The 24,844-nt window shown below is 40.6% G+C and overlaps 1 protein-coding gene across 2 annotated transcripts in view; it reads left to right on the top strand.

The window, feature by feature from the left end:
• The first annotated feature begins 201 nt into the window (after nucleotides 1-201).
• Nucleotides 202-24,844, top strand: part of NKAIN2 (sodium/potassium transporting ATPase interacting 2) — a 554,761-nt gene continuing 530,118 nt past the window's right edge. Inside the window, exon 1 of one of the 2 annotated variants that reach the window (XM_032998052.2) lies at nucleotides 202-603. In XM_032998052.2, coding sequence (XP_032853943.2) covers nucleotides 550-603 — 54 coding nt within the window. In that variant the 5' untranslated portion in view covers nucleotides 202-549. The remainder of the gene's footprint in view (nucleotides 604-24,844) is intronic. The other variant, XM_042795904.1, reaches the window with a different exon arrangement.

The raw sequence follows: 24,844 nt of genomic DNA, 5'->3' as shown, positions 1-24,844 counted from the left end.
GGGCTGCCTGAGCCCTACCGGGAGGAGGAGGAGGAGTAAGGAGGGTGGGGGGAGCGGCCGTGCCGTGGGCAGGAGGGAAGCCGCTCTCCGCGCGTGAACTGAGCTCAGCACCGCCGCCTGCCTCGCCTCGCCTCCCCTCCCCTCCCCGTCCCTCCCTCCCTCCCCCCCGCCCCCCCCCCCCCGCCGCAGACAGCGGCGAGCCCGGATGGTTTGCGAGCGGAGTTGAGGGGGGCAAACTTTGAAGCCCAGATGCCTGCGGGGCCGCGCGGCAGAGCGCGGCTGCTCCCGCAGGCACCTGCCGCCGCCCTCCCTCCGGCGCTGCCGCCTTCCGCGGGGGCGGCCGGCCCCGCTGCCGGCGGCCGCCGAAGCGGCGGGCGCTGCGGCCGCGGCTAGGGGCGGGCGGCGGGCCGCGCCCCCATGCGGGTCCCGGGCTGGGGCGCGCCGGCGGCGGCGGCGGCAGGCGGGAGCCGGGCGGCGGCCGGGCGGTGCTCTCCCGCCGCCTGAGCGGGCGGCGGCGCGGCGGGACGGCGGCGCGGGGTGCCGGGAGCCATGGGCTATTGCAGCGGCCGGTGCACGCTGGTGGCGGTGTGCGGCGCGCAGCTGGTGAGTGGCGGCCCCGGGGCGGGGGGTGTGAGGGGGGGAGGCTGGTGAGGGAGAGGGGACGGTGGGGTGGCTCCCCCCGCTACCCGGGAGGGGAGCCCGGGGAGTGGGAGGGTGATGGCGAAGGGGGGGGGGTGGGGGGTGTTCGGGGGCAGCGCCCGCGCTTTGGGCGAGGAGGATGCGGGGTGGGGTGGGGTGGGGGAGACGCGTGAGGGTGGGGAAGGCGGGCCGCGTTACAGGTAGTTTCGCGGGAGCTCGGGCAGGGAGGCTGCGGTGGGCGCCCGGCGGAGTTCGGCAACTCGGGCAGTTTTCCCAAGCGTTGGCTCAACAACTTGGCACCCGGCTGCCGCCGGCAGGCCGGTGGCGGGCTGGCCTGGCGTGGAGAGGGGACGCGGCCGTGTCACGGGTGATGCACGGCGTGCCAGCAGTTTGCCGTGCAGGTGTGTGCGTGTGAAGTTCTTACGCCTGAGCCCTTCTGCGGATGTGTGTGTTTCTCTTTACCCCCCCCCTTTTCAGACTCATTGGCCAGACTATGTTAAGATTGTATCGTTATCTTCTTACAGAACTAAAACAGTTATGTATTTATACTTACCTTTAGAGGAGACGTGTGGCAGCACTTGTAAGCTCTTCTACCAACGAAACTAGACTGAGTTTGAAAAGTAGGCACCGAGATACAATAACAAAGAACCTGCCTAAAAATAGATCTGCTTAGCAAGACGGTTAGACTGCAGTTGTGTTGTGGCACCTTAAAAGTGTCTGGGTTTAAAGTTAAGAAACTGAAGAAATGCCCCTTCCTGTAATATATACATGGATTATTTCATTGTTATCAAGCGGGATACAAGATGTGTAGAATTCCTGTGGATTTGGATGCAGTGACACACAGTTTAAGACCTATCAGTGGAACATGCCCCATTTCTTATTTTCATTAGCCCAAGTGCTCATGTGCTGGCAGAGCAGGTGCTGGAAGCACCTTTGTTAAGCAGTTAACCTTATAGCAGGAAGGAAATAATTCATGTTACTCCATCCCTCTACCTCTTACTGAATACTTTCGCTGAGAAAGTGTTAGTCGGTGTCAATAGCAACCAGCGTTGACACCAATTCCCCTCCTGCAGACAGGTATTAAGAGAACTACAGAAGAAAAAACCCAGTAGATTTCAGGGACCTAAATCAGTTAAACAATAGGTAGGAAAAGGAAGATGTGTTAGCAGATGAGAAGTTGAAAATGCCTGCGGTCTTTCCATCGGTTGTAATCAACCCTTAATCCTTTTGTATTCTGGAAAACATTTTATTTGTATATGCTGTTCTCCACCTAAGTTATCTGATTCTTTGTAGCTGGAAGTATCTTATCAGATGTGATTTATTCATGCACGCTGTCTAAAAAAAGAATCTCAAATAGAAGTAGTGAATCTTGAGTGGAATGGTAGGAATGTAACCTTTTCCAGCAATTTGGAAGCATAAAATTAATCACCGAAGTTCTTCAGATCCATTTAAGTTTCAGAGGCATACTTTTTCTTTTTTTTTTTTTTTTTTTCTTTTTTTCCCCTCCTCACAAAGGGAACAAAAACTGCTTTAAATAGTACCTATTATGGATAAAAGTTTGATTTTTTTTTTTTTTTTTTTTTTTTAATGCATTCAACAACCGGGAGTTTATGATGACAGTGGAATGTGCTAAGATTTTAAATTATAATTGTTTTGAAACTCTGTGAAGGAAAACATATTTGCTAACTCATGGTGACAGAAATATGTGCAAAACTCATAGTAGAAACATCAACAGAAATGCCCCGTAGGAATGTAACAACAAATGGATGGGCAGGTAAGCTAATGTAGAATTGTAGCATTACTGTAAGCTTTCTAAAGGTGGTTGTAAACTATGGGGTCAAATGTATATATATTTTTTTTAAAGTAATTATTGTTTTCTGGAGTAGCTTAAGCGAACTTTTAAAATATTTTCATAAACTGAAAGCAAACTTGAAAATTTTTATTGAGCCAGAAAAGGACATGCTAGCAGCAACGCAAACCTCTGAATCACACTTGGCCTATGTAATGACATTTAGATAGGTTCGAAGCAGGAATAATAATTCACATGGGAGAAAGGAATTGGGAATGGAAAAAATGATGCACTTTCTTAAAATTACTTGTCATATTCCTTCATGTGCCATATGCCATCAGTTGGGAACAGATCATGAGTGTTAAGTCAAGGAGACTTGAGTCTCCTAAGCAGGTCTATGGGTGATTGATCAGTTGTCACTCACTGCTTTTTAGGTAAAGACTACTTGAAGGAACAAATGCTGTCACCCTAGAATTAACAGCCACGTTAATGCAGATGCAAATCAAGAAGGAAGGATGAAAAAGTTATCTGGCCTGAGGAGATGGGCATGGGAAGCCTTTCTACAATGATAAAGTACTTTTTAAAATAAAAAAAAAAGCATAAAACTTTCAATGCGAAGATTATTTATTACTGATACCTGTGTTTCAGTTTTAAAATGGTCATGTTTGAAGTAGAAAATATACTTCTGTTTGAGGGGAAAAAAGTTCATAAAAATAAAGGTTTCTTCTATTTTTTGAGTGAAAATATTTTCTTCCATTTCTGCAGAACTGGGGTGTGGTGATCTAATTGGTCTTTGTAGGCACTGTACAATAAATAATACTGAGGAATACTGCAGCTCATTAGAGGAGCTGTTGTATATTGTACATATACAAATGATGTAGATGTTGCGAGTGGAGGAAAAAAAAAAAAAGGTGTTACTGGTGCAGGAGTAGAGCTACATCAACTCGAGAGACCCTGCTCAAGCAGAATTATTTTCATAAATGCATTTTAAATGCTTATAGCTAAGGCAACATACTGTACCATCAGATTATCAGAAAGCTCAAGGAATGTTTCTGCTCTCAAGGGCATACTGATCATTGCTCCCCTACTTATTAACATACATATACCTTCCTGTTTGTGCTCTCATTTGTACTATGGAAAACAACCTTTGACAGCTCATTTTCCTCTGCATTTGTAGCCAATGAGAAGAATTAACAGCAAGTAAAAGCTAATTTTGCTGATGTTAGGAACGAGGCATTGCCTTCTGTATTCAAAGCTAATTACCTCAAAACATCTTTTCAGTTTTATTTTAAGATACTAATTTTGGTCTCGTCCTTTGCCTTTCTGAAGTAAACCTGGGGCGTAGGGGCCCTGGTGATTTTTGTTGTATGTCAGCTATCCTGGTTGCACTAAAAGAATTCTCTGCTATTGCATTTTGTCCTTTAAACCTCTTTATTTTTGGGTGTCTCCTTTTCTATTAATAGCTTACATCAGTAACACTAATATCTCATTGCTTAGTCTTTTTAATAGCGAGAGTAGCAAAGGTGAAACTGCCAAGAATACTGTGCTTTCTAGAAGGCTTCAAGAGCCCCATGGAACCCAGTTTGAAACTTTCTACATGTCCACTGTTGCTGCTTGGGAAACTTGGAGCAGTGAGAAAACGGGAACAAGGACTGTGTGTTTTCAACTTGGAAGCTCTCTTCCCAAGTGCAGTGATGAGAAAGGACAGCACTTCATAAGGAAATGTCCTTGTTCTGTGCTTTTCCATATGTGAATAATGCCCATTAAGAGAAAATTCAGATACTTTATTTCAAAAACTGTGTCAGCTGAGGTAATTTCTATATACATCTGTGATACCAATGTCCATAAACACATATTGAGTTACCTTGTTGCACATGAAGACACATATTTCATCTAAAGCAGATGAAGTGGTGGAACCACTCAAACATAGGAAATTTACTCCACACAAACTGGGAAGTAGTATCTACCGTATGTGTTCTGTGACTTCTTCTGGCAACATGAAATATGCCCGTAATCTGTTTTGTACACATTATATAAGGCTGAAGAGTGTCCTGTTCTCTTCCAATTCTCACATGCGTTATGAAACAACAGGACATGTAAGTACAGAGAACAGAGCTTGGTTCCTCAAGAAAAAGTCTGCATTAGCGATCAGTGCTGCCAAGTTTTGGTTAGCCTTTTTTGAACGTGAACCGCGGACATTCTTATGCTCATTCAGACATTTCAGGAATGGTGATCATGGCAATTCTAGTCTATATCACAGATCTGCCTACAAGGTTTATCACAGATTAATACCATGAATATCCTTTATTAGGGAAAAACTCAACGTTTTAATGGTTTGCAGGCTAAATTGTCTCTGGACCTTCAGGAAGTGAGGTTTGCCCAATTACAGCTGAGGCTTCTCTGAGAGCAAAGCGAAGGTATTCGCACCAGATACTCCCTAGGACTAGTTACTCTCTAGTTCTATGTAATATAGAACATATGTTTGTTAATACAGCATCTTATACCATGCATATGATCAGGGTACTTTCCAAGAGCACATAAAACCACATAACGAGCATATGTAGCATGTTTATTTTTTTCATTTTTGCTATAGGGAAGCTGTAGTGAAAATTTTGGTGTTTGCTTTCAATTGCTGGGTTTTGGGGAGGTTTTTTTTTTCCCTCTTTGCCTGTGTGTTTTAATTGTAGTTCGGTGTCACTGTTGCCAATGGTTTTCAATAGCAGCTTTAGGAGGGAAGTATCTGCAATGGAAAATTCTGATGACATGTACATGTTCCTACAATTTTCTGCTAGCTAAATGGGAATTAAAGACGTGGGCTTTCCATGTGGAATGGAAAATGATGTTGTTGCTGTACTCAGCCTGTGGACCTGTAGGTTTATCAATCTAGAAAGGGAGTAGAAAGAATTGGTTTCTGGTTTGTGTAGTTCTTCTATTTAAGTACTGCCTTTGAAATTGTGACTGTCAACAACTTGTGCCTGTGCCTTCTTTAAATTTCTGCTTCTTGCTTTGTTTCAATTTTGATAGGAAAAAAAGTGAAAGTCTTAGTTTCATTGTACCCCAAAACATTGTGATCCTACTATTAGTGAAAAGGAGCCAGTCCTGTGAATAGCAGACTTTCGGCAGATATACATTGGAAAGCTGCTGTATAATACTAAGGAGTAGATTTTGAGGTGTTGCTGGGAATACATAAAACAAGGACTTGATCATGAATTTAGAGAGCTAACATGTCTTGTTGCTATGAAAGAAATATGTAGCAACCTCTTTAGGTTTAAGTGAGACCTTGGTAGAAAAATAAACTCTCTTTCTGTTCTGTTTTTGAGGTAAAATACTGAGGATTCATAACCAGTTTTTTCTGATAACTTGAGGTCAAAAATAGTGATGTCAGAGGTAACGATCCATTATGTCATTTAATTTTAGTGGCTTGGTGCTACGAATGGTACATTATTATTTTTCATAGAAGTGTGAGTGAATAATAGTTGTGAATAGCCAGTCATGCACTTCAAGAAAAGCAGGGTATTTTGTTTTAAGTTAAAGGGGTAAAAGCTTTCAGACCAGCTGAATAGCAAGTTTAATTCACTGCTTTTTGAAGCTGAGCTTCTTTAGAGTTTGGTGAGCAGACTCAACATTCAGATTCTGTGATGATGGGTAGGAGGGAAAGGTTTAAATAGATTGAGAGGAGTTGAATAAGCTACCTGAATACAGGGACCTAGAATATCTAGCGAAGTTACTTTTCTTGTATAGCCATGAGGCAAATCTTTGACAGTAGGAATTAATTTTATATTGACAGAGATTTGAGTTAGCACCTTGAATGATGAGCAGCAGTGTGTGTTTTTTTTTTTTTCCCCCTTTTTCTGTTTCTTTACAAAAAGCACTAAGTAAGCATTTTTAAAAGACTAAAAACTCTCTGTAGTCAGTGGAGAGAAATCTCTCATTCTGTAGTCAACAGAAAGGAACAGACTCCCTTGCAGAATGGTTGAAAGCAGAAACAGAATGTTTTGAATTGGTAGTGACTTTACTGTCCCAGGCTGAGCTGTGGGAATGTATACAGTGCAAGTACAGCAGATAAAGTTTGTAAACAAGTGCTTGGTGACTTGTTCCAGGAAAGAATCTAAATCCATTTGAAGTCTTCCCTGGTGCATCTGATGACGTGGGTCTCAACATCTAGTTTCAGTTAGCATGAAGTTTTGAGAAACTTCCCTGGGCTTGGGATAGGTGAGATTCAGCCTGTGTCTGCTCTGGAGGCTGATGTCAGTGCCCAGTGAACTACCTGGGTATCCCCCTGCACTCAAAACTGCCTTTTTAGTCCCATAGTCCCACTGGGCTCAAGAGATTATCCCAGGTGTGCAATTCCAAAAGAGATGTGACATTTTAGAAGAAGAGGTGTGTCAGAAATCTTTAATTTCTACAGCATGTATTTATGGTTCTGAGTTTAAGTGACATTTAGTGGAGAATAACAATAGTGAGTATTTACATACTTGGGTGGGGGCAAGGGTATCAATGGCCTGACTAAATCAGAATAATCTCTCTAGGCCCCTATGTGGTCAGAAGGAGGACTCCTTCGGGGACCAGGTCCGAGCATCTAACGTTTCTTTCCCTATACTGCCCTTTAGAGTTGGGCATTAAGTATAGTCCTTCAGTTTAAGTAGGCTTTTTTTGGGAGGGGCAGGGAGAGAGGAAGTCTCAGACCCGTTGGATGCTGTTTTGTCATCCACAGTACTTATTATATACATGTTCCTCCCTCTTGCATTTTCACTAGTCATTTTATTGAGGACTTTTTGATTTTAAGGATGATTATGATCTACAGATTGAGAAAAGCTGTTTTGGAAAGGTATTTGTCCCTTCATTGACTGCAGAAGGAAACTAAGGAGCCTGGTTTCACCAGAGCAATGTCAGGTTTTGTGCATATGTCCCTTAAGATCCCCTAAAAAAAAAAATTCTAAAATCAAATGGATAAAACCAATTTATGCTCACTTTGGTTTTTAGGTGACTTTCTGTAGCTTCCAACAGGATTGAGGAAGACAGGGACCACTGTAAGTAATGTGTGATTATAAAAACTATGCTGAAAACACAGTAATTTTGAAACATCAAATAATTTATTGTCATCCAGATTAATCTTTTTTTTTTTTTTATTATTATGGTGAGTGAAAGAGAGGGGCTGTTGAGTACCACCTGGCTTGTAAAGTAGAATGGACACAATAGTTGAAATGACATTTTCTTGCCCCTCTGTGTGTTTGTTATTTTATCCCCTCTCCCCAGATGTGTATGTACCAGCTGGATGGCATCTGAGAATTGTTTCAGCATTTTATCATTCTGTAACCCTCTGATAGAAATGACATTTAGAAGAAAAATTACTGATTTCTGTCTTCACTAAAAAGTAAACATGCATAGCTAATAGTTCTATTCACCACAGATCATACTTATGCATTTTTAATAAAAACTTGATTTTAATTCATACATAACTTATGAGAAATGTTTATCAGTTTAGGGCTCTGCTGATTCCCACTTAAATGTTTACATATATCCAGATACCTTGAAAACGTCTTTCATTTGAGGCTTAGATTTACCTTTTATACACAAACTTGCTTCTTTGCTGCCTGCGTAATGATGTAATGTATATAAGAAATGCTGATTATTTTACTGATTGCTAAAATCAGTAAAAGTAACATTTATATGACATAAATGAATCTCAGATTTTCCTATGCTGTTAAATGTAATAGCTTTCTAACATCGGGTTTTTTTGTTTGTTTGTTTGTGGTTTTTGTTTTGTTTTGTTTTTTTCTGACTTTTTTCTGAGTTGGGATGTTAGGCTGCATCTCTAGTGGCAAGTCACCAGTTACATGTAACTCGCAAAATACCAGTTACATGAATGGGAATAGGAGCAGTCTATCATATCTTATATTCATACCATAACAGATTGAGGTCTGGTTTCCTTACCCTTCTTTTCTTATGAAAAAATTCTCATTGGCAAAGTTTTGTACAGAGGCAGCATATGAGGTTAATTCTATTATTTCTGAGAGGCATGTTGAAATAATGATGCCTGCCATGTTTATATGTCATGTCACCTTTCAGAAGGCAAAAATGCAGGTCCATTTGCAGGTGGTGAGAGAGACTTCTGCCTGCACCTTTATTTGCTTTATTATATAGTTAAGTCTGCTGATTTTTGGTAGTGTCTTTGTACTAAAAGAGAGAGTTTAGGCAGTGAAACTTTTTTTTTTTTAAATTTATTTAGTCAGACTATACATGAGTGATGCATAACATTTCTTCTGGATGAATGGAAGTCATGCCAGAGGCCTAGAACAAGGGTCAGAGGGCTGTTCCTGTTCACCTTGAGTAACATTTACTGTCTGAGTGATCCCATGGCAGTGAGTGAAATTGGTCTACACGAACAAGATAATATTAAGAGAGACTCTTGAATCTAAGGTACTGACTCATATCTGTGTAGGAAAGCTTAACTGTCTTAGGAAATGATGTAATTCTTTTCCAGGTGACTCACACCATGGGTCAATTTACTAATTAAAAATTCCTTTAAACTTCTTCATAGACGGACTACTAATTGGCCCTCAACAAGTATATTCTTATCGTTTGAAGATAAAAAGCTTTTGTGAGGAAAGGAATATAGATGCTGTGATGTCTCTTTAGAACAATGCAGGGATCTTTGAAACGTCATTCTTCAGTAATTAAGCAAAATGTGAAGTTTGCAAATTTTTGCAGTGACCAACAATGGCCCAGCATTTTTCATTATCCTCTGGTTGCAGTCTCTGTGGCAGGCTGTTCTGTTACAGAGCACAGAAACAAAAGGAGAAAAAAGCTCATTGTGTGTCATTGCTGCCTTCACAAAGCCACAGATACATTAAACCCAAGATAGTGTTCATTGTGCACTTGAGCCACCAGTGACAAAGGTGCTGTGAGTACCACTGATTATCAGGCAGTCGTATGTCATTACATCACTGTTCAAATTGGCAGAGAAAATGGCAGTAAAACAAATGAAAAGATTAGCAGCTAAAAGAATGCGAAAGAATAAGACACTTGTCTTAAAAAAAAAAAAAAAAAAGACTGGAAAATATGGATACTGTTTTTGCTATTAGCTATAAAGTTGATTTTCCCTTTTTTCTTTAAGTTCTTGGCCATGCCCATCTCAGGCCCTTGAGGCCAGTTAGCTTTTATTTCCTTTGACACTAGTAGCAGTCGCAGGCAGTGACAGCAGCTGGTAACAAGCCAGATGATGGCACTGGTAGTGTTAACATAAGATGTGGGCTTCAGTGTATCCTGAAAAGAGAGTTTCTTGTCTTGGATTTTATCAGACTGGCTTTCTTGAGTGTGAAGCTGGCAGTAAATCTGGTACTTGCAGAAAGAAAACCACAACAAGCTGGATGAAGCATTCAGCGATATAACTAGTAATGCCTGTTTCTGGTGCTGGCAACCTCTCAGAATATTTAGAGGAGCTGCTGTCTGGTACAATCTTTCTGTTTTTTTTTTTTCCCCATCACCCAGGGGTAGGGTCGTAATGGCAGGTACAGAACAAAGTTGTTGGCTTCAACTGCTGGAAGAGATGATGTCTGTTCTGCGTCGTGCTAAACTGTGCTTTTTCAGATGCATAATAAAAGTTATTTATGGACACCGATAAAGTGGTATCTGTTGTATAATATCACAGATAGGCATAAGGACAATAACAAAAGGCAGCTGGTTTAGTAAGCTCTATTTGCTGCAGAAATGTGCTGTTCTTTGCGAATTGAAATAAAAAAAGTGGGGGGAGAATGTTGTGTTTTTTTCTGGTTGCTGGCATTTGCAATCATTCTTCCTTTGCAGTGTGCTTATAAAGACAATTATGTGGGTCCCATGTCAGTATTATATTTGTCATGACTAGCACCTTATTAGAGGACAGCTGCTCTTCTCTGCCCAGCACATACACATAAGTACTGCTGACAATAATAGGAGTTATGAGTGTAGCCCTCCTCTGTGTTACACTGATGGGGGATGCTGGAGCTCTCGTGGTTTCAGTTAATTAATGCAGGTGTAAAATCAGCATTGAAGCAGTGATGGATCTGGGATTATTCAAATGCTTGTTCAGAATGTAGTGACTGCAAGGAGGCTTTGAACTTCCAGCAGTTATTACTTGGACCTTGTAAGAGGCGAGTAAGAAAGATACTATCTGAAGGCACAACATCTGAGTCTCTCTGGTCATGCTGAGTGCCTTCACCAGGCCAGATATTCAGGTCCCCATCAACCTAGAGCAGCCACAAGGAAGATTGGTGCACAGAGGCTATTGCCAAGTTATAAGTGATTTATGGTAACTCCTCAGTCTCTCTCTAATTCCATCAGGATTAAAAAAGGGGTGACCAGCAGATTTCTCCAAAGCTCCTCAGATGCTATAGTGGTGGTTTCACTGCTGCCACTTCTGCTGAGAACTGGACCAATTTGGAACAAAGAAAAGTATAAAAGTGGCACGGTACCATCATAATGCTGTTGAGAGCTAATGTAAACTCAGGCAGAGAAAACCATTTACAAGGAACAAGATGGTTTGGTGGCCACACCAAACCCAAGAACATATTCTCAAGAACCACTCCTTGGCATTTTAGCTATTGTAATGAGCTGTGTGCGTCCATCCTCAGACCTGCATAGTAGGCAGCTCAGGTTGGCTTAGGGAATGTAAGCCCATGCATCTCTGTTCACGTAGGTTTCTCTTTTGTTGCGATTTTTTGTTTGCTTTTCAAAATTTGAGTAAATTAGTTCTGCAGTATTTCAGAGTAGTTTGGATTGGAAGGGACCTTTAAAGATCACCTAGTTCCAATCCCCCTGCCCTGGGCAGGGCCCCCTTCCCCCAGCCCAGGGTGCTCCCAGCCCCGTCCAACCTGGCCTTGAACCCTCCCAGGGAGGGGGCAGCCACAGCTGCTCTGGGCACCCTGGGCCAGGGTCCAACCACCCTCACAGTAAAGAATTTCTTCCTTTTATCTAGACTAAGTCTACTCTCTTTTAGTTTAAAACCATTACCCCTTGTCCTATCACATATGGATGACTAATTGGATTTCTGGGTGAGCATAAGCCCTGACTTTTTCTGGAAGGTGAAAACTATTAGTTTTAAAACTGCAGCATCTAGACAGTTTCCTTACTAATTTAAGACGAGACAGTTATACAGAGCTACAGTGATGAATGGATTGAACAGTTAATATTTGACATTTCATTTTATGATTATACCACTTAAAAATAGCTGGCTTTTGACATGCCGCTAATATGTTTTTACATGAATTAGAAAACCTAGATTTGTAGTAAGTTCCCTGTTACCTTTTGGTTTGAAGTCTCTGGAGAATGACTGTGCTGAAGATCCTAGCTGCTCTGTTGTTTGGTGCAAGTGTTGGCATATTCAATAAAGATGGCTTGGTGAGGTGTGGGCATTCATTTGCCCTCACAGGTGGACTAGTTGGGTGATTGAGAGAGAACTGGGGAATAACAACACAGTCAGTGATAAACTTAAAAAAAAAAAAAGTTATTATTTTTCTGAGGTATATTAAATCTCTGCAAAAGTGAAAACTGGTGATAGCGTCACGTGCCAGAAGAGTACTTGAGAACAGCCCTCTCTGAGGCAGTTTGGAAGGTGTGGCTGTCATAACTTGAATATAAGGGAGATGCAAACCTTGTGTTTTAACCTCTCCAGATTTCAGGAGAACTTGATTCTAATCTCTGCACCGTAGGCCTGCCTGCACAATTTAGGACAAGATTTTGTCTACTCTCACAGACACCTCCCTGTATTGGTAGTGCCCAGCTGTGGCTGGGATCTGGGGGAGACTGATGAGACTCAGTGTCTGCCGTGTAAGCTGTGAATGGTGGCATCCAGAGGTCTGAGCCAGGAGAGTACCATTCTTACCCCAGCGCAGTGATGGCCGCTGAGTTGGCTGAGTTCTTGCAGTGTTAAATGATTTCACAGTAAATTGCATCAATTTTTGACCCACATAATCCATCAGGAAGGTGGAGAAGATTTGTGCTCATGCAGAGACCTGAGACTCTGGCATTGGGTTGTCTCTGGTTTTCTTTAGCGGAACATTTTAACTTAGAGCTTTCATCCCATTTATTTTGAAGATGTGAAATTTATTGAGAGGAGTGTGCTGAGGCATGCTTGCTGAGGGAAGGAATGGGTAATCTTCCGGGACCATTTCCATGTAAAGTGTTGACTTGCGTTTGTGAGAAACCTGTCTTGATGAATGATGTGGTCCCTGCCAATTCTGTTTTCCTGATTGTGCAGATCTTTCCTAGAGTGGTGTGGGTTTATGCTGCCTCTTATGTAAGGTTCAGCCTAGGCCCAAATAATCAGTGTGAGATGGTGAGTAACTAGGTAGTTCTACTAAAAGTATCATGTTCTACATCATAGCCATTCTAAAAGTTGCATAAGGTCAGTATGCTAACGCAGCCACCTGAGTCCCTTTAGAACATCAAATTTGATAGAGATAAAATGTGCTTAGTGAATATTTTTTAAAAGGTCAAAAAGTAAAGATGATTTATTTACTTCAATTGCAATTCAGCAGGTCTTAGGTTAAGGTGAGGGACAAAGAAAATAAATCTCTAGAATTATGTTATACTTGACAGACTATTGATCAATAATTGTCTCAGCAGGAGCTGATGGTGAGCTGAAAAGTAGTTTTACGAATTTACATAAATATTTCTGATTGACGCTATTTTGTTACATTGCTCTGCCTAGGTTTTTGTTCCACACTTTGTCTCCACATTAATGTTTCAGGAATGTTAGACCATCTGAATTTTTGATTAAAAATATGTTAGAAAATTCTGTCTTTCAATTAATGTTCCTACAGTGTAAGAAAATAAATATTTGCTTGGACATTATTAGCTTACTAATTTCATGAAGAAGAATGTTTTACACAGCAGTGGTTTCACTAGATATCCCACAGAATGAGTAGTGCTACCATAAGGAAGTTGGCCTTGGAAAGGGAAATCACATTCCATAGGCGTTAAATAATCCCTTAGGGAAGTTATATGTCTGTGAAGTTCTTCTAACAAGAGTTCTTGTATTTACAAGATAACATACAGTTATTTTCTTTTATAACACCTTTCTTCTTGTGCCTACTTTACAGTCTCCCTATGATTGCAGAAGTAATACAAGCTCTTTCACTAGCCAGCCAGCATAATCTTAAAGTAGGTGTTTCTAGTTCGTGATATTGGAGATCTGTGTCATTTTCTGTATCTCTTTTTTTATTTGCTGACATACTTGCCCATCCATGCAAGCACCTGAGAGGAATTCCCACCCGGTACCTCAGCTCCTGGGCTGTCAGGATGGTGGAGTCAGGCAGGTGCCCCTCGGTGGGGAATTCACTGCTCTGTGTTAGCATTTAGAAAACTTCACTTAGGCATTTTAAATCATGCTTAGAAAGAACCAGTGTCTCTACCAACTTGATACAGAATATTGGGTCCTAAGTTAGGTGCCTAGAGTACACACAATACCTATGCTCTCTCTTCCCCCATGCACATCTGGTGTGTACTTCTTTGTGCTAAGTGTAGAGTAGGTTAAAATAGGGACTGAACTTTTTTTTTACCTTCTTTTTTTTTAATTTCTCTATCACTAGTGCTGGCAGATACCCTGCATGATGGAATGTTCTGCTTCTGAAGCAGGCCAGGTCTAAAGCAGAGTTGAAAGGTAGATACTTACACAGCTCTCCCCTGCCTCCTCCACACACACACACACACGTGTGCACATTCACACACTCTGCCATAACCAGATTTGTTAAATTACAGGATCTTCTTACAGATCTGCACAATACATCAAGAAAAAACAAACAAAAAAGAGGATTTTTCATTAGTCTTGCTTATGTAATAAGATGGATATAATTGTAAACAGGAAAGTTGTAAAATAGAGTTAATAAAATTCATCCTTATAACGACTATTTACCCTCATAATGGTGACTGAGTCTCTTCTTTTCAAGAGCTGACAGGCACTAATGGAGTATGCAAGAGTGGTTTTCTTTCATGCCCTCTTTTTGTCACTGTTCATATCTTTTCACCTCTTGGGTCCTACTTGTATTACTTCTTTGAAATGTCTTGGTAGTCAGAAAAGGTATATAGAGGCACTACTTAGTTGATATTTGTTGTATTAGCTTGTCTTCTGCTGCTACTATGAGGAATATTGCTTATATAGCTATAAGGTTTATAAGCAGTAAGAATTGCCTAAGCAGCTACTAAAATGTTTCTGGATGGAGTCACTCTTTCTGGTTCTTTCATATATCATCGAGGCTTCGTGAATCTTCTTGGTTGCAGTTAGTCAGTGATCTGTTTGGTGACAAGGCCATGCCTAGCCAACCAAATCCACCTATATTTCACTGGACTATCATCTGTGTTCCCATAGATGGTAACTGGTTAAAAATGTGAGGGAATATCATCTCTACTGCAGTAAAACAGGAGAAAAAGAAGAAGAAAGATTCCCTAAAAATACTGCACACCCTGGAGAGATGCACCTTTAGTAAAAGGGAATCCACTGACAATAAGTGAATGGAATGACAGTAAAGCTTATGAATTCAAGAAGTGCAGTTAGGAAAATAAGAACTGGTCTCTGATGTAGTAACAGAACCATCATGACATGTGGGCATAAAGGAATGGTAGTAAAAGACCAGTAAGAGATGGAGGAAAGAGAAAGGAAAGAAAATACATCACAGATGGGACTGATTTTGAATTTGGGGAATTTAATTTCACAAGGATGTCTTTCCCCTAGATCAGCCTCTTTTTATACTGCTCTGAAATCCTAAAGGTCGAAATGAATAACAGTTTTTCAGGGATTCATGGTTCAGATGAGATAAAGGGGTTGAAGGAAGCATGCCAGTTTGAAACATTTGTTTGATATCTGTATACATATACAGGAAATGTATGTGTGTTTATCTAACAGGAAAAAATGGGTACGTCTCAGTGATGTGTAAAGATTTGACACCAAATTCATATTTAAAGCAGTGATGTGTCAGGTACTGCGGGTGTACTGCAGTGCATACATGATGACACTCAATATATCATAGAACTGGGAAACTTTCAGAGAAAAACTCACATACCTCTACAGCTTGAGTGAGGAAACTAGGCTTCTTGGGGAAAAGATTAGTAGATGTAGCTTAGGCACAGGCAGAATCTTAAACAATATGTTGAATAAAGGGTACGTATAAGCAGTGGATTACATATCCATTTTCAGCTCAGTGTTGCAACAAAGGAGACAGCAGCTTAAGCAAATATGCCTGAATGAAGTCATAGCTCTGAGAGTGTGTGCTGTGAGTTTTTAAAATAGAATCCTGTTGAGTTGAATAGAGTCATCTTCTCCTACGCTGCATGGGTGGTACTCAAGACTTTAGGAGAATGGATGATAAATCTGATACTAATGGAAGTATATTAGAAAGAGATAGGAATTTATCTCTATGCATGTGTCACAGGTGAATTTGTCTTTAGCAGACCTACGAGCTGAGTAAATGATAAATGCTTGATATTTATGTCATTGAATTAAATGGGAAAGGTCATTCATTCTGCCATTTCCTACTATTATTATCAATGCTAGACTGCTAATTTGGGAGAAAAAGGAAGGAGAACAGACAAAAAGGAAACATAACCTGGGTAATGAGTGGAGGTGGCAAGACCCAGGACCCTGCTGGGAACAGGGAAACACAGAATTCCTCTTCGGATCTGGAATAAACTCCATAAGAGAATACAGACAGAGGGTGTCTGCTGCTGGGCCTTTTTCACCAGGGATATCATTGGTTCTGGCCATTTTTTAGCAGCATTAGGACAGAGCCCCCAGGAACGGAGAGGTCTGTAGAGACAACAGGGATGGACAAACTGTCGCATGCACACAGGGATGTCTTTGTTGTCAGTAATTAGTATTGCTGTCTATCAGAACTGATGTTCACTTTGGTAGAGAAATACCCTGCATTTCTGTTCCTTCCAGTCACCCTTGGCTTGCTCACCTAAGACAGAAATCAGTTGAGCCATTTAAGTGTTGTGGGTGGAAAAGACCCCATACTTTTAGCTTATGTGCTCTAGCAACAAGCAAAAGCAGTTGAAGTTAATTTTGTAAAAAAAACTTAGAAGTATGCTGTCCTGGTTTTGGCTGGGATAGAGTTAATTTTCTTCCTAGTAGCTGATACAGTGCTGTGTTTTGGATTTAGTGTGAGAATAACGTTGATAACATGCTGATGTTTTAGTTGTTGCTAAGTAGCGCTTATCCCAAGTTAAGGATGTTTCAGTTTCCCATGCTCTGCGAGCGAGGAAGTGCACAAGAAGCTGGGAGGGAGCATGACCAGACCAGCTCACCTGAACTAGCCAAAGGGATATCCCATACCACAGAACATCATGTTCAGTATATAAACTGGGGGGAGTTGTCCAGGAGGGGCAGTTCGCTGCTTGGGCGTCAGTCAGCAGGTGGTGAGCAATTGCACTGTGCATCACTTGTCTGTCTTGGGTTGTATTTCTCTCTCTTTTTCTTATATTCCTTTTAATTGGAATTATTATGTTGTTATTATTATTGTTATTATTATATTTTTTTGTAGTCATTAAACTGTTCTTATCTCAACCTGAGAGTTTTACTTTTTTTCTGATTCTCCTCCCCATCCCACTGGGAGTGGGGAGGAATGGGCGAGTACCTGCCTGGTGCTTAGTTGCTGGCTGAGGTTAAACCACCACATATGCTTAGACTGGTAATATAAAAGCTGTAACATTGTCTGTAGTTTATATTGAATATATTTAGAAAGTCTACTAAAATTCAAGCTTCAACTCAGATTTTCTGATAAAGAAATCAATGTAAATTGAGGACCCTGCGTAATGTCAGTAAGACAAGCTTTGATTCTTAAATTGAATAAACGTTGATTTTTAAAGCAAAACTAAGCCCACACCAACAAGACACATGATAAAGGAAAGAATGCATTACAGTTGGGCAACCGTAGTATTTTTAAGACTACCCACAGTGAAAGACCTTTTGGCTAAGACAAGGTGGTAGTTTTCAGGTTTTTCCTACTTCTGAAGGCTGTTCTTTTTTTCTTTTTCACTCACTTAGCTTACAAAAACCATCAAATCGTTTTCCATTTCCATTTTTCTTTTCACTTTTTGTCAAGCAGTACATGCTTTGTAGTTGCTGAATGTATAAAAATTTGTGTTATTTTGATTTTGTGGGAGGTTAATTCTTGCTGATGTGAGCTTTTAATTTTGCTTTTTCCTAACGATTTTAGCACTCCTTTAAAAATATTGGTGTTTGTTTCCTGGAGTTTATCAATCACCACAAAAAAAAATCCGTTCTAAATGTAAGTATTTACTAAAATCCACTGAAACTTTACTGGTATGATACTGATATGTCTAGGCTAAATCATTTTCCCTTAGTTTACTCTTCTGTACTTACTCGTCAGGCCTGAAGACTACATACTTTTGCTGCTTTAGCTACTTGGTAAGCTACAAAGTAGTCAATATAATGAAAGGTGTATAAATTAATTCCGTGTACTTGCCTTAGGTCCTAACATAGGCTAGTTGCTTGGCTTCTCTGCAGTGAACAGGGCAGGCAGAAGTACTCCTGGGGTCATGCTGAGGGTGAGGAAGGTGTCTCATCACCCTTCTTGGCTAGATTTAGGTGTCTACCCACCCCCACGTTATCTAATGCCCACATTAGATGCCTGTGTGGCATTAGGATCCACACTTGCAGCCTGTGCTGGAGTCAGACTCTCAGATCGCTCTTTAGTACTGAGGGGAGGCTTGATCTCTTCTATCATGTTGTGTCTGGAGGAGGAGTGGTGGTAGCTCTAGTGCTGCCCATTTGTCTCATAGTGACTTGTTGGTCTGCACACACAAGAAGAAAGCATCCATTTGTTGCCCTCTTGGGCAGACTGGGACCGAAGCCTTTATTTCTCAACCAGCTCGAGAGGGAGTACCCTCGCCAGCAGCCCAGGAGTCATGGCATTAGTCAGTGGGAGCTGGATCTGAAGCCTTAACGCTTGATGTTTTCCCTTTTAGGCGTGATCTTATTTAATTTATTCTTTAGTAACGTGGTTCAAATATTAGTTATACTAATCATCACTGTTACCGAAAAACTAGGTTCAGACCTCAAGACAAATGCCTCTTTATGAAACAAAAGGTCTTATTAAAAACATTAACCAAACTCCTGAGAAGGCTGCTTATAAAAACTTTTTATTACAGCACCAAGTTGCTTTGTCAGGAAAAGCAGGATTAAGGTAGAAGGATCAAACATAACATTTTTTTTTTTTTTCCTTGCACTCTAAGATACGGTTGTTTCCATCATCATCAGTAGTTATCTAAAAAAGCCTTGCAAAGGGAAATTACTTAAGCTTGTTTTCTTTTGCTAAGTTACTGGTCATGGTCTGATTATATTCAGTGAGACTTTAAAGCCAGTTTCAACAATAACAAAAAATGAGTGTACTTGGAGTTCTCTGTGCCTAGGAGAAATACTTAGGAAGTCTAAATCTGGGCAGCCTGATAATTGTCATGACATTGCTCTTTTCTGTTCGTTCTCTTAGCTCTGCGCCCTCTCTGCAGAGCAGCGCCGTGTGTGTGTAGCCCGACACAGGCTGGGTTCCAGAGTCCCTTTCAGAGGTGGATGCCACGCGTGAGGGGCTGAGGGCAGCGCCTGGACTGCTGGCACTCTTCACCAGATTGTGGTCTTTTCCCATAGAGTTTCCCTCTGTGGCTCTTTTATTTCTGTGAATACCTCCTTACAGCAATTTCCAGAACAGCTGAAGATACTCTGATGTTTGATTTGATACTATTTTTTTTTTTTTTTTGAGTCATCTTTCCTGTGTGCTCTTTTCAATGTGCCTGTAATATATTTTGCACAGAATGAGGTTTTTGCTGACTGTTGTCCCATTTTACATCCCTGGTATCCCACAGGCAGAACTCAGCTGTTCTTTTCCTAAGCTGTCCTTCTCTTTGGCTGTGTTGTCCTTTGAATCTGGGGAAAAAAAACCCGATGTTGTGGTTTATTTGCTGCCTATCCATCTGATTACTGTTACTATGATCTTATTGCCATCTGCTAGACAAGGAAAAAAAACACCACCACCACCAAAAAAACTCCCTTACAGTTAGAATGTATTTATGACCTACAGTCTTCATAAGTACAGTTCTGGTACTGTCAGATGGATGATGTGCTTTCTGGGCTTATCAAAGGTCAGTGATGTTTCTTCATGTTTCCAGTGCCCTTCAGTTCAAGCAAGTGCGCTTTCAACAGACCAGTTCTGAGTTTGTGAAAAGCAAGACTCAAAGTTTTCAAAGCTGCCCCTGTTTTCAGTCACCCAAATCTGTTAAAATTTAAATGTAAAATGGACATCCAAATGCCTTTCTGGCAGCTTTGGATGTCTTAGCTTATGGGAGCTCTGTAGCAATTGCCAGAGTACCAGTCCGTGAAACCTGTATATCTGCCAAGTGATTCGAGGAAATTATTGGTGGCCACCATTATGGTTTTGTTTTCATTGGCAAAAACATTAATGTAGTAGCTTTGCTATCTTGCCTCAGTTTTTCAGCCAGACTGCCAGTAATAAAAAATATGATTACTTAATTGGAAGTGTGCTGCTTGCTATAGTTCTTGGAATATTCTCTGTTGTATTTTCTTTTCTCTGTCTTATTTTATTTCTCTTATTATATGCATACAAATTAATCAGATTATGATTGGCATTTGTAAGACTGCTCCTTATATTTGGCAATACAATGCTCAAGCAGGGATCTTTTCTGGTTTTGGTTACTTCTGAAATGTAATGCCTTCTATCCTTTACCTCCCCGTTACTCACCCGTATTTGCGATTGTAAATATTGTCAAAAAGAAGAAATACAGTAGAAAACAGTTTCCTGACTACTTTTTAATTTCTTCCTGTTTTCTTCCATACCATCTCCCAATAAAGTTTTTGAGCATATGTATCAAATTGATTTCCTTTTCTATAGGAAGTGATTAAATGTTATGTTAAATGTAATTTATAGAAACAGATGGGCAATTATATGCATGATATCAGATGCTATCTCAGTATCTTTAAAATGTATCTTTATGTGAATGTTTACTCACTTACAAAATATTCTCTCTTTAAAGAACACTGATAAGTAAAACTATGTGGTGGGTTGGCCCTGGCTGGGTGCCAGGTACCCACCGAAGCTTCTCTATCACTGCCTTCCTCAGCTGGACAGAGGAGAGAAAACGTAACAAAAGGCTTATGAGTCAAGATGAAGACAGGGAGGTCACTCACCAATTACTGTTACAGGCAAAACAGACTGGACCTGGGGAAATTAGTTTAATTTATTACCAATCAAATCAGAGGAAGGTAATGAGAAATAAATCTTAAAAACACCTCCCCCACCACCACTCCCTTCTTCCCGGGCTTAACTTTACTCCTGATTTCTCTACCTCCTCCCCTCCAGTGTCGCAGGGGGACAGGGACTGGGGGTTGTGGTCAGTTCATCTCACACTGTCTCTGCTGCTCCTTCCTCCTCAAAGGGAGGAATCCTCACACTCATCCCCTGCTCCAGCGTGGGGTCCCTCCCACAGAAGACAGCCCTCCACAAACTTCTCCAACGTGAGTCCTTCCCACGGGCTGCAGTTCTTCAGGAACTGCTGCAGCGTGGGTCCCTCCCACGGGGCGCAGCCCTTCAGGCACAGACCGCTCCAGGGTGGGTCCCCCACGGGGTCACAGGTCCTGCCAGGACCCTGCTCCAGCGTGGGCTTCCCACGGGGTCACAGCCTCCTTTGGGCACATCCAGGGACTCCACCATGGACCTCCGTGGGCTGCAGGGCACAGCCTGCCTCACCATGGTCTGCACCAGGGGTTGCAGGGGAATCTCTGCTCCAGCACCTGGAGCGTCTCCTCTCCCTCCTTCACTGGCCTTGGTGTCTGCAGAGCTGTTTCTCTCACATATTCTCACTCCTCTCTCTGGCTGCAGTTGCCCAGATGTTTTTTTTCCTCTCCTTAAATACATTATCCCAGAGGCTCTACCACTGCCACTGATGGGCTTGGAGCCAGTGGCATTGGCTCTGTCAGATACAGGGGAGGCTTCCAGCAGCTTCTTGCAGAAGTCACCCCCATAGCCCCCCCCACTACTACAGCCTTGCCACGCAAACCCAATACATACTTGTAGCTAGAATTTGTATGTGAGGAAGGATTATTTTAAGAAAATTTTGAAGCCTAATGTTTGTTATATTCAAAACATATTTTCCTTCTGTTTATCTAGCACAGACACAAGACCAGTTAAACGGAGTTTGTGAATAACTGCATTTAATTTTATGACAAAAAATGCAGACCGTGATTATCACTGGGTCTAAAGAAAACAAAAATAGTTACGGTGAAAAAGATATGGAATATCTTCAGTATTTGAGGACATCTGTCCTGTTAATTTGTGTGACAGTACTGAAGTTAGAATACAGCTGCATTTTCCTAGTCACCATATAAAAATATCAGCTAAAATATATCCCTGTCCAACAAAGCAGGTAGAGTGGTTATGATAGTATGCAAGTTTGGGTAAATTATCAAAGGTTATGAACTTTCCTGCATTCCTAGTCATCTGGGTGAATATAAATATAGGCTGGAAGTAGTTATCACTGGTGCCATCTCCTGAGGTGGCCATTGAGAACCTTCTCCTTAATTCTGAAAGCTCTTGCAAGAGCTAGTTGGAAATCAAAAGGATCCTGTTAGTTTGCCATTTATGTTGCCTCATCTTTTGCAGCCTAGAATGTGAAAGATTTATGGCAAACAATAAAGAATTAAAGATCTGATTTTATATATTTGAAAATTTTCTTCAGGAGCATAGTGTGCTGACAGTGATAATGCCTGCTGAGATGGAAGTTCAGATGCTAATGATATCGAAAGCAGAGTTGAGAAGGTGACTTGGTTTTAAAGTGGTTCTTTAAGTAATGGTCAAGTGAACAAATCATCATGCCTGTTCATTTTAGAAATCTGAAGACTCCCAGCTTGTTATTGCTAAGCTCTGTGATAGTGTAAAATGGCTTTGTTTTACTACCACCTATGCAATGTTTTTACTGACTTGTAGAGTTTAACCTCTTGGGGCCAATCCAGAAAAGCATAGATTTCTGTTGTTCACAAACACTCTGGCCCTTGTTATATATGTATACCCTTACACTGCATTGCATCTTCAGGCTCTTTTACAATGCTCAGCTAACTCATAGCAATATTTTGAGGATGACAGTCTCTCTTCATTTTACATGAACAGAAAAGCTGAGGTTGCAGCATTGTCATTGATTAAGCAGTAATAAATAATTGTACTGAAGTATGGTGTCAAATTCATATTCAGTTCAACTGATTTAAAAATTCAAACCTTTCCTCTGAGAAGTTTTTTCTTCAATGTTAAGATAAATTTATTTTCCAGGCAACTTGAGAAATAAATACTGTTAGAATGATCAAAATGAATCACCCATGTTTTCCGAATCAAACAAATATTTGGAAATTTTCATCATTAAGCTATGTGTGAATTTGGTCTAGTATATTAACTTTTGAAAAATATTTTATACAGGCATGTTTAATCAAGAGCAACAGTGATCAAACCAGTAGCTATACTGGTAGCAATACTCAGTCTGGATTAACAGGTTTATTTTGGGCTATATTCAGTCCATCTTTTTCAAGGAATCTCTTTGAGGACAGTGCTCAGGTTTTAATTAAACATAAAAACTGCAATTGGTAGAATGAATTTTATTATGTACTTTTATTTTGCTTCACCTAATACCAGGTATGTTTAGCTTCAAATATTTTCAGTTTTTCATTTATTCCTTGACTTTCTCCTAGAAAATGTAGCACATACTGTAAAAATTATAATTAATTAGTATTGTATTCTTTTCAATTACCATTATACTTTAAATACTACTAAGATAGTCTTACCAAATGATTATATACTGTTCTTAAAATATTTACTTTTTTCAATGGCTGAAATGGTATTCAGGAAAAATTTCCATATAAATTACAGCTCTGGCTTGAAAAATGGCAGATCACACAGGACAAAAAGGAGAAAAAAGTGCTTCCCCAGGTTTGCTCTTCTACCAAAGGTGGCTTTCAAATTTGTCACTGACAAGTGCTCAACTTTGCAAAAAATTTGGACTTAGCAACAGAAAAGTGGATGTTTATTCTACAAGCTGACTTTTTTTTTTGGTGATAGAATCACTGTAGAATTTTGTAAACATGGAAAATGCTGATTTTTTTGGCAATTGTTTTGAATAGGTTCTGGTTATTTATGTGATGTGAAATCAGTCATGCCCCAATAAACGTGTATTTTATCCTCCTCCCTATGCTGTAGAGAATCCTTGTTTTGTATCACTAGCAAAAAGTAAGATTTCAGGCCTAGTTCCTACATAGATTTATACCCCTGGACAAGTCTCCCACTTAGCTCTCCTTCTAAAAAGAATTTCTGGTTCCTTATGCTGTGCAAGTCCTTGCACTTCACTGATGCAAGAGTGTCAGTGAGGACTTGAGTGCTGTTGGCTTGCTGTAAAGGCTAATACAGGGTTCTACCATCTTAGTTTAATTGCTTTACAAATATAAAGATTTTTTTTTATTATTATTGTTATTATTTTTTCCCCTAAACAAAATTCTGACTTGAAAAAGTAGCCAGAGCCTTTGATACAAGAGGATACAAGAATAGCAGACTTCGGAAGTTCTGAAGCAACAATCCAGAATTCTGTCTGATTAATTCTGGTCTTAGTTTTTTTTAAATGCCATTTTTTCCACCTACCTTTAGTCTTTATCATTTTTTAAATATGTGCTGAGAGAGATATGTGATCATATGATTAAAAACAATATCATAATGCATATCTGAATGGTGTATCACAAGGTCAGAAGATTAAATCTGCAGAGACTGCCTCCTGACATTTTTCTAAAATTTGCATCTGCCTTTTCTCCAAACTTTATCAAAATTTTTGCAATTTTTCATATTAAGCACACACTACACATACATACACAAAGAAAAGCCACTTAATTCCTCCATTTCAAACCCTATTAGCTGCTAGTTGAGTCTGGAGAGTCACTGATAACTATTGTAGGCTGTTTGTCCTCCCTTATGTCAGTCATTAGCAGTGCCTAATGTCTGCAGAATGCTTTGTGGATGGGTTTCACAGCTGTGTGCTGGCGGCAGAGGCGCACTGAGACATGCAAGATGTACGGTTCCTTTAACTCTGGGTCATGCAGAGGTGTCCATCGAAAGCTGAGGGATGCTTCCTGCTGAACCTGGAACTTGACTCTGGAGTTGTAAGTCTTTACCATTATCTGCTCTCAGCAAGCCGTTAAGGAGCCTTTTGTCAAAATGCCTCCTCTCCAGAAATAGTTGCTCAAAACAGCAAGATCTTGCCACTAATTACATGCTATGTTCATTCTTCTGGCTGTCATATGATCTACTGTTAGTGACCTTGTAACCTCTCTTACGAACCTAGGGGTTGAGTGAAAACTTGGAATGAGGAAGAAATCTTCCGTCTCCTGGG

Source organism: Tyto alba, unplaced genomic scaffold, assembly GCF_018691265.1.
Source record: "Tyto alba isolate M040663 unplaced genomic scaffold, T.alba_DEE_v4.0 Super-Scaffold_22, whole genome shotgun sequence".
Classification (NCBI taxonomy): Eukaryota; Metazoa; Chordata; class Aves; order Strigiformes; family Tytonidae; genus Tyto; species Tyto alba.
The sequence above is the reverse complement of the archived record's forward strand: the minus strand, read 5'-3'. Positions and strand labels throughout refer to the sequence as shown.